The sequence below is a fragment of the Akebia trifoliata genome, chromosome 2 (assembly GCF_017979445.1).
Source record: "Akebia trifoliata isolate Shusen 1 chromosome 2, ASM1797944v1, whole genome shotgun sequence".
Taxonomy (NCBI): Eukaryota; Viridiplantae; Streptophyta; class Magnoliopsida; order Ranunculales; family Lardizabalaceae; genus Akebia; species Akebia trifoliata.
The window spans coordinates 12,142,296-12,155,814 of NC_141376.1; the positions used below are offsets into that span (position 1 = coordinate 12,142,296).

Sequence of the window (13,519 nt, forward strand, 5' to 3'; positions counted from 1 at the left end):
ACTGGCAACTTTTTATTCTTCTTTTTGTGGGATATATTAGGAGAGTCAAGAAAAGTCTTCAACGACCCTTCAGTTTTCGAAGGCCGTCTACATTTAAAAGACAAAAAACAAAAAAAAGGATAATTTTTAGACAGTACTCCTTAGTGTTTTAGTGAATATATGAGATGCCCCTGTGTTTGTTTTCAAAATGATGAAATATGCCATGACTATGGTCTTTTTTGACAGACTAATTGAAACTAAGGCTGTGTTTGGTAACACTTCTGAAATTTGAAGTTTCAAACTAGAAATCAGCCTTTAGAAGTTTCATCCAACATCCCCTGATCACTAATTCAAAACTTTTGAATATCAATTTTAGAGTTTGAGATTCAAAATGAAACAAACAGAAAAATAAAACTTTTAAGTCTGAATTTTAAAGGTGGGCCACCTTCATTCAGACTTCAGAAGTGTTACAAAACACATACTAATTCACATGCCCTTTATCTTCAATGTCTAACAAAAATCTCCTCAAAATCTATTGTCTTCAAGTTCTTCAATCATTTTTGTATATCTTTTTAATCTATTCTCTTCAACCTTATGCAAAAAAAAAAAAAATCCTTGATTTTTTTTTCTTCTTAAAATCCATCATTTTTAATTCATCCAAAAATTATATCTTGTTCTTGCAGTTGGAAGCTTAAGAATTTTGAGCTTGAATGGAAGGATAAATTTTATTTACTTTGGTAAAAGTTCTTTGAAGACATATTGTTCTATCAAAGAAAACTAGTGTCAAGGGATATGTCTTCAATTTGAAAACACAGGGGGCAGCAGATTAAAATACCAAAACTCGGAGGGGTAGTGTCTAAATACCCGAAAAAGTACCAGCTTAAGGTGCCCAAGTCACACCTAACTCACATTTCTGTGATGGGTCAGTCACGTGTAAATAGCGATATAAGAGTATAATATACACCTAACTCCCTCTACCTTCCTGTCCACAACAATGGAGCCAAAGACAATTTGACCTACTTCTTTCAAATGCTGATTAATCATGCCACGTGTCACACACATCAAAGGAGGAAAATCATTGCCCCTTTATGGGTTGGAGTTGTCAATTCTAGGGTTCAAAATGTACCATTTTGTACAGATTTTCCAAGGTATAAGTTTTCTTAAGGAAAATTAGGGATTATCAATCCAATCTCAACCGTTGGCTCCTTGATGGGTTGGGTGGACAAGTGGGTTATTGGCATGGTAACTGAGTTTAGATTGGATAATTATTTGGTTGGGATTTAATTCAGTTAATTGGGATAAATTTGAGAAAAAAAAAATTCTTGAATCTTCGTGAGTTGTCATGCCAGAGTAACATTGTGGGTGACATTTTTGACGTGGTAATGTTTAGGAATCATAATTTTCATAATTATCCTTTTGAGTTTCTTACCAAAATCCATCACCTTTAACATCTCTAAAAATCTTTCCTTGTTCTTGAGATTTGAATGTTGAAGAAAATTAAATTATGAAGGTAAAGGACAACAATGTTATCACATTAGATGATTAATTAATAAATTACCTAATTAATTAGTTAAACCCAAAGGTAGAGTTAGGATTTTCTTGTAGTGGGGGCAAACTATGATTAGTTGTATGGTTGAAGAACTTGAAGATGAATGGTTTTAAGAAGAAATTCAAACGTTTTTAATTTGAAGTTGAAGAAAAGGATATTTGAGTCATTTCCAATTAGTATATGAGAAGGCTGGTTAAGAGGCAATGCCATCAACAAAAAATTAAAAGGGAGGTGCAAAAAGTGGAGGGAGGTGAGGGTGTGAGGGCAAATGAGGAGTGGGGACAAATGGGACATATAATTAATTGAAAATATAGGGGTGTCTCAAAGTTATGTGGGCGCAATTTACCCCACCAACTCCGCCCCATTTAAAGAATTTTTAAAAATTTTAAAGTATCCGAAGACTTTTTAAATTTTACTTTGGCTAGTGGTGGGTTGGAAAAGGTGGAATTTGTATTTGCATTCAAGAACACGTTTTCTATTTTATTATTATTATTATTATTATTATTATTATTATTATTTTCAAATGGATTTTGTTGTTCAACATAAAATTACTTGGTTCTTATGTGGGTACGGCGGTCAATTAATCACATCAAACCCAAAATCCAGGTTGTTTTAATATGATAACTTGGGATCTGGATCAAGGATTTGAATTTCAATAAGGATCCGATGCAATATCTTATTGGATTGGTTTTGGGTCAATATTCAATCATGTCTTGATCTAATAAAATGTGAGGAAATATATTTATTATATATACTTTTTTTTAATAGATGAAGTTTATTTAAATTTTGTATATCAAATTGGGATTGACTAGTTCAATTGTTATTGGATTGGGTCTGGTTACTAATTTTGTGATCTTATAAAACAAGATCTGATAAGAGTTCGATCCAATCTTTATTGGATTGATACCAAATTGACGTCGATCCAAATCGATCCATTGATAGTTCTATTACTCTATTTGGAAAAGCTGTATGTAAAGTTGCTGATGTTAAATTAAGTTACTGAAGTTGAGAGGAAGTTGTTGTTGCTGAAATAACTTGATGAATTGAGTATATTGTTTGATAACATACTATCTAATTGTGTTGTTAAGATGTTGAACTATTTAGTAACCTGCTATCTAAAAATTACTGAATAAAATGAAAAATAATATTAAAAATTTATATTATTTATCTGATATAAATACTAATATGTTAACCATAAGTATAAACATAGGATTTAATATTAAAAAATAAAAATAAAAATTTCATTTCATTTTTCTGTATTAACATACTTAATGTTTATCAAATAAATAATAAATAATTAAATAAGAGTTTCTATTGGCACCTCAACTTTTACTTATTCGCAACCATTCACCTATTTTCTTTATTTATTAATAAGGTATGCATCTAATTACAATCTCAATACAATAAAATATTATAGCACTCATTCAAATAATTTCAATGGTTTTTTACAATTTAAAAAAAAATAAAATAAATATTAAACCTAAAAAAAAAAAAAAAAATGAGAGTTTCTATTGGCACCCTAACTTTTACTTAGTCTCAACCATTCACCTATTTTCTTTATTTATTACTAAGGTTTACATCTAATTACAATCTCAACATAATAAAATATTATAGCATTATAGCACTTATTCACATAATTTCAATAGTTTTTTACAATTAAAAAAAAAAGATTCATATAAAATCTTAAACCTAAAACAAAATAATCTAAAGAAAAAAAAATGAGAGTTTCTATTGGCACCCCAACTTTTACTTAATCTCAACCATTCTCCTATTTTCTTTATTTATTACCAAAGTTTGCATCTAATTACAATCTCAACATAATAAAATATTATAGCACTCATTCAAATAATTTCAATAATTTTTTACAATTAAAAAAAAGATTCATATAAAATCTTAAACTTAAAGCAAAAGAATCTAAGGAATAATAATAATAATAATAAGAGTTTATATTGGCACCCAAACTTTTACTTATTCTCTTCTTGAGTTTTTGTTTGACTGACTGAAAAATTAGGACTTCGATCTGAAATTTAAAGCAAATCAATCTGTCATTGATTTTAAGGGAAAGCCAAATCAGATTTGAAAAATCATCCTTTGATTGATTTTTAGGTGAAAAATCAATCTCAAATTTCAAAAAAAAAAAAAAAAAAAAAAAAAGGGGAAAATCTCACCTTTGCATCTTCAAAAAATCGACCAAGAAGTTACCGGTTATTTTTCGCCGAGGCTCACTCAACTATTAGTGGCTGAGAGAGAATTTGAAAATTTTTGGATGAGATGACAACCGAAACAAATTTGTTTCCAATCCAAACACACAAGTTTGGCTGGATGAATGTGTTCGACACGTTCGACGTTATGTCACGGCTTTTCCAAACAGAGTATATATGAGGCTATCAACTGATTCTGGATTAGTTTGAGTAGTGCTATTAGGCTTGGTTGGATTGAGCCAAACTTGGTTTCATTATTTTTAAGGTCAGTCTTGGGAAATAAGCTCGTCGTGTAACTCGAGTTGACTTGATAACTTATATTATGAATCGTGATAATCTAACTACCCATGTGGCACACTCAATCGACTCTCCTGACGTGACAAGTTCAGAAATCGTAGATTTGTACGTCTTCGGATACAAAACTGCACTTCCCCATAATAAATAAATAAAAGTGCAACCCTAGGGAACCGTGTATCCCAAGTCGTACAGATCTACGATTCCCAAACTTGTTACATCAAGAGAGTCGATTGAGTGTGCCACGTGGGGTAGCCAGATTATCACGACTCTTATAATTATTGTATCGACAACTAGGACCTCCTTGGTATAAGTTGAGGTCTAAAGCGAAAACTCAAAAGATTTTTTTTAGAGCTGTTATTGCCACACCAACTTTTGCTAACGCCACTACCAACTGTGTGCAGTTCTTTGTTGATTGGGTGAATCTACAACCGTGCACTTAATATGTTGAAATTCTGGTTTTGATACATTGTTCATTTTAATTCCCAAAACATGTACGTGGTGCGTTATTCACTTTTTACACATCTACGAACTCATAAGTTCGTCACTTTTAATATCTACGAATTTGTAAGTTTGCAACCTTTAAACTTACGAGTTCGTTAAACTTACAAATTTGTAGATGTGTAAAAGTAGGTGTGCAACTTGGTTCGGTTTGAGGTCAAATTGGAATCAAACTGACATAGGTCAGTTCACTAAATAAGAACTAAAACCGAACCAAATTCCATTGGAATCAAATCAACCCAAATCGAACTAAGGTTCGTTTGGTTCCGTTCGGTTCAATTATATGGGTTATTAATATTTTATAAATTGGAAATAACATATTTTTAATGAAAAATATAAACATATAATAAACACAAATTTTCATACAGTAAATTATTAAGTTATTCATAAAAAGTCATTAATTTATTTATCAAACAGTTATTAATCGATGTCTTAACTCCTACGTAAAAGTGAACCGTGTACCACATGCATGTTTTTGTAAATAAAATGAAGAGTGTACCGAAATCATAATTAGAACAAAAGTTGGGCATGTTTTCGTAACTATCTCCGGTTGATTTACATACTTAATAGGGGTGGCATTAGCAAAAGTTGATGTTGCAATAGGAACTCTCTTTTTCTTTTTTCCTTTTTACACCATCATTGGAGCATTGAACTCCTAAAAATGCTCTCTCTTCCATATGCAATCAAAAATGAGAAGAGGCATTGAAGATTTCGCAGATCACTTAGTAGGCGTTTGGATAGGACTCCTTGGCTACTTTTGACTCTTGCGGGGAGTTAGAAGTCGTTTGGATGCGTTTGTATGAACTACTCTTTCGAAGAGTTACTCCGCGCAAGAGCAATAAATTACTCTTTGTGAAGAAGTCAAGAAAACCTATTTCTCAAAACTCTTCTTGCGGGGAGTCAAAATCTAACGGTTCGTTTTAATAAAATACCCCTAACTTTATTAATTTTCTATGAAAATATTTCTAATTCATTTGCCCTTAAATCAAACAAAAGAAACATTTATTAATATTAATTTTTTTTTTTTTTAATTTTGAGTATAATGGATTTAAACACATTATATTAATATTTAATATTTAAAATATTATATTATATTATATTAATATTTATTATATTATATTATATTAATATTTATAGTTAAACACATTATATTAATATTTAATATTTAAAATATTATATTATATTATATTAATATTTATTATATTATATTATATTAATATTTATAGTTAAAATGTCAAAAACAATATAGTTTGAAGGCATATTATGACACTAAAAGACAGTTTGTCAATTTTTTTTAAAAATTTTGAGTATAATGGATTTAAACACATTATATTAATATTTAATATTTAAAATATTATATTATATTATATTATATTAATATTTATTATATTATATTATATTAATATTTATAGTTAAAATGTAAAAAACAATATAGTTTGAAGGCATCTTATGACACTAAAAGACAGTCTGTCAATTTTTTTTTTTTTAATATTATGTCATATTATGTCAAAAACAATCAGTCAAATTTTTTTTAAAATTTTAAGTATAATGGATTTAAACATATTATATTAATATTTAATATTTAATATTTAAAATATTATATTATATTATATTAATATTTATTATATTATATTATATTAATATTTATAGTTAAAATGTCAAAAACAATATAGTTTGAAGGCATATTATGACACTAAAAGATAAAAAACAATAACTGGTATAATATAAAGGTATTCTAGTCTTTTTTCTAGAAGTCATGAGAAGTCAATATGGTTCCCAAACAAACTTCCAACACAAAAGTACTTCTGCCAGTTGATTGCCAAACGCCATTTCTGCACATAATTACTTTTCCAGCTCCTCCATAGAGTACTTCAGCTCCTGTTCTTTGGAAGAGTAGTTCTGCTCCTGGTATCCAAACAGGCCCTTAGCTTCTGTGATTTGGTTGACTTCCCATTCTATAGCGCTTCTTTCACTTGGTCTAACATGAGGAAAGGTAGGGACGGAGTCAGGCTTTTCTTTCACTTGGTCTAACATGAGGAAAGGCAGGGATGGAGCCAGGCTTTTGGCCATGTGGGGCAATCAATAGTAAAAAAAATAATTGTGGGGACAATTAAGGGTGAAAAAAAATAATTGTGAGGGCAATAATGACAGATTTTTTTATCTGCTACTAAAATTTGTAGCAATAGCTCGTTAATTTATAGACTTTGAAAATTCTTCTAGGTTCAAGTTCCCCCACATAGCCCCCCACCGTAAATCAGCCCTTGAGGAAAGGGAGCAAAATGAAATCCGATGTAGACTAGATTGCATTTTTTCATAATCTACTCGATTCGCTAGAGATCGTAAGGCTAATGTGATTACCATGATAAGATTTCAAATCTTATTAAGGGTCATTGGACCTACGTTAACATCCATGTTGGCCAAATAACACTACAACTGGATAGATGATAGATATTTGACTGAGTTTATATAAGAAGTATATATAGGTTTAGATGTTTTGTGTCATATTCTTTTTTTTTTCTTAAGGATAATTATGTACTTCTTGTATATATAATTGTAGATGTAAAAACTTATACTACCTTGAGATTTGTGATGACGCTCTCATGCTTCTAAGTGTGCATGCAATAACACTTCTCCGACATTCAAGTCAAAACCTTAATACAAAGATATTGTAAAATTTAGAGGGGAGAGCACTCCTCCCTCTTGTTATAGGCATAACCAGGAGTACGAGCACGTTGTCACAGATTTCAAGGTAATACAAGTTTTAGCATCTATAATAACTATAAGACATCTAGGGCTTTAGGATCTATTTAGGTAGAACAAAGTACTTTAGAAGAAGGTTTTTCCTCAACCTCTATCTTGAATCTGTTTTGATGCTTGGAGAAGAACCCAACACAACCATCTAAAGTTCATGGCACAGAAAATATTTAAGGGTTTGGTCCAAGGCTTTGAAAATGGATGATGATTTTGCATATAATATAGTAAATGGATATTTGTGAAAATTTATAAAATTAACAAATGTGTTATTTCAGAGTTGGGATTATGGGATAATTTTGAAGATAATACAATAAAAAGTTATTTTTCTAATTTAGATTAAATAACTAACTTAAATGATTAAAGGGTCGTGGGATTCTAATTTTATTTATTTTGACAAAAATGGGATAACAATAAGATCAAAAATTAAATGTGAGCATTTTTTATCATATATATTTTGGTGTTGAATCTCACTTACTCCACCTTCTCTCACTATTTTTTTTCATTTATTTTGAACTACTACACTAGGACAAGTCTTAAAAGATGGATTATTCTTTTAGGAGATTCTTAAAGTTTTTTTTTTTTTTTTTCACACTTTCTGTGATATGGGATCTATTAAGATTTATTTTTCTTTTCGAAGTTTCTAAGGTAGGACACATATTAAGAGTTTTGTTTTTTTGGGGGAATTTTAGGAGAGGAATTCTCTCAATTGTGATTTTAACCTAAGTTGCCTTAAGGTGGAATCGGTCCAAGTTCCTATCAAATTCTATTGGATCACATGTGCATTTTCAAGGTGGTGGGTGGAAATAAGGGGCGTGAAATATATTCAAAATGCCACATGTCTTGTAACGAGGATGGTTCCTTCAAAGTCGGGCTAATGCTTCATTCTAGTGACGAGAGCTTTTCTTGAATTTCATGCATAATATGCCAACTGGTAATGTTGGATCTTGAGCTCGAGCTTTGGTTCTTTGCTTTGGAAGCTTCAATCAGAATTTCAATTGGACCTCTTGTGATTTTTGGCTCCCAAGATCAAATATGATCCTTTTTGGATTTATGAATTTGATTGGAATCATTATCCAACTTTATGATATAAGAACGGAATTTGATCCTAGGTTCTGGATAACATAATATCAAATGAATTTATGCTTTTCGAAAAGCACTATCAAAAAAATTATTCCCACCAAAGTACTTTTGCTTAAATTAGAAGACTAATGTATTGGCCTTTCTTAATTAATTTTTTGGTCTAATTATAATTTATCTTTGAACGATAGAGGTTATTTAATTTTGACAAGTATCTTTTATTATTTACAAGAATGAGAACGCTAATGTCCAAGATTTAATGGGAACGTTAGATTGTCCAACATTTTTTTTTTCAATAATACCCTTTCTTATTTTATCTTTTAGTAAAAAAAACAAAAAGGACATGTTAATCTTTCACACAATAAATATATTTATTATACCATTAATAAATATATTAATTATGTTGACATTGATTGTCAAAGTATTTATAATAAAAAAGATATTTAATTCAAAAGATTGAAATACTCATAATATTTATATTTATTATGTAAACAAGTATTTAATGTATAAAAATTAATATACCTTTATTTTTTCTTTAAAAGACAAAATAAAGAGGAATATTAATGAAAAAAATATTAAACAATACTGACATCCCCATAAAGTATTGGATGTTAACATTCCCTTTACAAGAATATGAAGGAAAATATAATTGTTCTCAAGCCAATTTGCCTTGTTACACATTTAAGATAACTTGGTTCTTTTATTTAATTGAGGGTCAAAATCATTTTGGAAAAATGTGGACCATATGATCATTTTAATCTCAATCTTGCCGTGGCACATGGCTTCTCACATTTTCTGAGTTATTCTCAGTTGATTGAATAATGTTTTTAGAAAAATATGGGCAATATAATCATTTGTATCTCAATCTAACGGTAATATAAGGCTAGTTACATTTTCTCAGTAGTCACTTTTGGTGGACTGATGTCCAGAGGCATACATATTAACAAAAACACGGTTGTATCACTAATTTGTAATTAAACCATTGGGACCATAGCGGCCAGGATGGAATCAACCCATACAAGCTCGGCGAATTTTTATTGAAAGCATAAAAACTCAGTGAAAAAGGGTTACTTTCTTTAGTGGGAACCGTATGGATGCCCTAAATAGAGCCAAATATTGTATCAAACATTTTTCAAAATATGGGTTAGAACTTTCAGAATTGACTGATTTTTTTTTTACAAGGATTGATATCTTTAGTGAGATCATCCTCAAAAAAAAAGGAAAAAAAAAAAATTTCTCAACTCATTCTGAAATTTTTAAGCCCATCAAAATTGATTTACAAATAATTGTCGGTCCACAATTCTTCTGTAAATTGAGGTAGGAAGTTTCTAAGACCATCCTCACAAGAAATCAGCCCACATTCCGAAACTGCACAATGTTTGACTCTCTTTAGGGCCTCCGAATGACTCCCTTCTTTCATTTATGAACTAGAAACCAGTCAGTAAAACTTCTAAGAATAGGTTGATTCCAAGTTCAAATCAAGCATAATCTAGAGATATGTCCACTGAACATGTCAAATTCATAAGAGAAAAACTAATAACTCAAGAATTCAAGATATCTTGAGGGGTGAAATTAGTATAAAATTTAACTTTGGACAATTAAATCGAGAACAAGATTCATTCAGTTAGCCAAAAATTCATGGAAGAAGGCTTCAAATCTAGATAGAACTCAACAAGTCCAAGTCCCAAACCCACACTCGAAGGAAGGACTGTCAATGAAAGAATTCGTCTAGGCTTGGCTGAACCCTAATCCTGCCCGACCACCCATATCAGACCTAAGTCGACTAAGCCCAAACCCAACCCAACGCAAGGTTGAGTCGGGTATATATGTTTTCAAGTTTTATAAAAAATGAAATTTCAAAGTCATGTCGAGCCATTTAAAATTGGTTTCCAGCAAAATAAGAGTTCAAACTCCATTATACTTGGAAAAATAGTTAGATGCGAGAGTAGACTTGTACTCTGAAATGGGCATTGTTAGGCATTAGCCTGACCGAGATTTAATGGGTTGAAATTTTTTGGACCCGACCACACCTCAGCTGGCTCAAGATCAGTACCCTAACCCAAGTTTTTTGGGTCGATAGGGCCACCACAATCCAAAACCAACTTGTAGGTCAACTTCAATCCTATTTTAGGTTTATTACCATTATTAATAGCACCAAAATATTAAATAGCTAGTTAAGTACTCTTGTTAGAAACATAAAAATACAACAAAAGAAGAATCTAACATTGGCAAACCACACTTAAGTGACTCCCCCCACCAAACATAGACAAACAATGATATAAATATATAAAATAATAGAATCCAAACATCTTAATAACCAAATCAAACCTATATAAGAGAACCCAAGTGAAGTAATAAGGTTGTTACTACACTTCTTCCTGGTATGTCTTGAGTAGTTGAGTACATCCTGCCAAGGCCTCATCCTTGACAAAGCCCAAGTTGTTGGCAAATCGGTAGTTTGAGACAATACCATTGTCATTGGTGAGAATGACGCGGGCCTTCTCACGCCCTTTCATGGCCGATGCACAATCTTTCTGGGGGCTGCTAACAAGCACCGATTCACAGAGCTGATCCTCGTGATCGTCTGCCACCGTGATCTCATATGTTCCAGTTGAGTCAGTCAATCCTTCTATGCTGTATACCATTTGGAGGCTTTTCCTGGCTTTGCATTCTATCCTCACCTTAGCACCTGCAACCCATGACCAATTGCATAATTGTAACTAACTTACATCCATGATTTCAAATATCATGCAAGACCTAATGACCGTTCGAGATTTTTAATGTGAGTGGTCCTTCACATTGACTAGATCTGATAAAAATATTAATCAAATTAATAAAACTCGGCCGACGAGTCAATCAAGTTTTTGCTAATTTTGATAAAATTAATTCTATAATGATTTAAATATTTATATATATTATCTAAATATAAATAGATAGATTCTACTGCCACACCAACTACTGCTAACCCCACACCACAGGATTTTCAATTAGCAAAAGTTGGTGTGGCAATAGAAGCTCTCTAGAAATATGATCCAAGATTTTCAACATGAAACATCCTTCACATTGACTAGATCCGACATACCTAGTAACACTAGTCCAATATTTTGATAAAAATAATTATTTTAATGATTTAAATATTTATATTTTCTAAATAGGGGAAGTGTTCATGTGACTAAACCATCTTCTGATCCAACTTATTTTATATATAAATAAATATTAATAAATAATTGTAATTTGACCAACATAAGTAACATACACCGATCTAGCGGTGCAGATAAAGAAAAATGTAGATCTATTGTTTATTTATTTATTTATTATAACCATCAAATGATCAAAGTATGAAACAGATTTGGCGATCAGGATCTCCAAATTATTTTTTATTTTTTAATCTTTTTTTTTTGGGGGGGGGGGGGGGGGAATTGATCTCCTTATAGGAAGATGAGCGGATCTACGAACAAACATAGTAGATCGATCAATGTGTGTGCTAACATGCGCCGATATCCACTAGGGTTAAAACGCCTCCAAACTAAGCAGGTCTACAAGCGTACATTAGCATCTTATACACAATGATACCATGAAACAGACTCTTTTTCTTCAGATCTACGGAGAGGAGTGGACGGGGTGAGATTTAACCCTACGGCGCATAATAGAGACTTGCAAAACTTACAAAAATGACCAAAAATGGAAATTTAAAAGAAAAAATTGAGGAGAAACTAAAAGGTGAAATGGAGTTTTATACCTTGAATGTAAGTAGAAGCAGAGGTTTCGAAGCCAGCGCGGCAGGTGTCACAGTATACACGACCACGTACGATGAAGGGGTTTTTTACGGGGCGAGACGCGCTAACAAGCGCGGGGAGGACACACAGAGCTAACAAGATCAAGAGCCTAGCCATTGTAATCTGAAAGAGAGAGCGAGAGAGCGAGAGAGAGAGAGAGATTGATTGTTCACAGAAAGGAATGGTGGGGTTTGTAGCTTCGGTTTATAGGAAAGTGGGGTAGGAGTACTCGGACGAGTCATCTCATGTAGTACGAGATGAATCATTTAACTCGGTTTACAATAATAATTCATGGATCTATTCTAGTCCCGGTGACTCACTAAAAGTCCCTTCGTATCTGACCCTTGTATTTCATATTTACATGATCGGATCATGTACTGTTTTCTCAAGTATCATTGAAATCTAACCCTTGGATTGGTATGTACACGGTTGGGATCACGTGTTTTTTTTTTCAATGAGTCAATCTTTATAATTCATTGGAATTAAACTCTTTATTTATAAGAGTTGTCATTGACACTCCAACTTTTACTTATTATTACACCCAATTAAAAATAAAGAAAATAGGGTGAATACCCATTTATGACAAATTTTGAGTTTGGTATATTATTCGTTTTAATTCTCAAAACATGTTTTTCGAGTGAACTCGTGACTTATGTTATCTACGAATGCATTGATAAAATACCAATGATTTTGTCATATCAATGATTTCATTAATAATTTATCAATGATTTCATTAATTATAAAAATGATAAATTCACTAGAAAAAACATGTTTTGGAAATTAAAATGAATAGTATACTAAAATCAAAATTTTAACATAAGTTGTATACATTTTAAGAAAAAATTCAAAAAAAAAAAAAGATAAATAATTAAGATTAAGTAAAAATATTAGATTATTAAGTTCTCTTTTTTTTTTTTTTTTTTTTTAATTTAAGATTTCATACGAATTTAATTATAATTACAAATTATGTGAGTAATTATTATAATATTTTGTAATGTTGAGAGTATAATTTGAGACAAACATTTGTAATGTCTGAATAGTGTGCTTTAATCATTATATATATTTATATTTAAATAATGAAAGTCTGTTCTTTTAAGAAGCATACCGAAATGACTTGGGAGAGTCATCTCGGTCTCGGACGATTTCTAAAACAGTTGACACACATGGGTGCTAGACAGATAAGCGTCATAATGTTCCATCATGAATGTGTATGTCGGTGGAGTTGGCCACAGTTGTTTGACGCAGTGATTTAAGGAAAAGTACAGATAATTGAGCATCAATGACGCGTGACTTTAGGAGAGATTATAGGGTTTCGTTACGTTATTCATAATTTTCAAATTTAATCAATCTCTTAAAGAAAGTCTCTCCATCATTTACACGTGGCAGTT

At 31.2% G+C, this 13,519-nt stretch overlaps 1 protein-coding gene across 1 annotated transcript; it reads right to left on the minus strand.

Moving 5' to 3' along the window:
- Window positions 1–10,497: 10,497 nt before the first annotated feature.
- Window positions 10,498–12,308, minus strand: LOC147409595 (pollen-specific protein C13-like). Its single transcript, XM_086430531.1, has 2 exons — window positions 12,095–12,308; window positions 10,498–11,044 (listed from the first exon to the last, which is right to left on the minus strand). The coding sequence occupies exons 1-2, from the start codon at window positions 12,246–12,248 to the stop codon at window positions 10,722–10,724; spliced, it is 477 nt and encodes a 158-aa protein (XP_086286657.1). The 5' UTR covers window positions 12,249–12,308; the 3' UTR covers window positions 10,498–10,721.
- Window positions 12,309–13,519: the final 1,211 nt, after the last annotated feature.

Excerpts from the sequence above, each read along its gene's own strand:
- LOC147409595 (XM_086430531.1), bottom strand. The coding sequence starts at position 12,248 with ATGGCTAGGCTCTTGATCTTGTTAGCTCTGTGTGTCCTCCCCGCGCTT. Across the intron at positions 11,045-12,094 it reads TGCTTCTACTTACATTCAAG|GTGCTAAGGTGAGGATAGAA; the intron begins GTATAAAACTCC and ends CATGGGTTGCAG.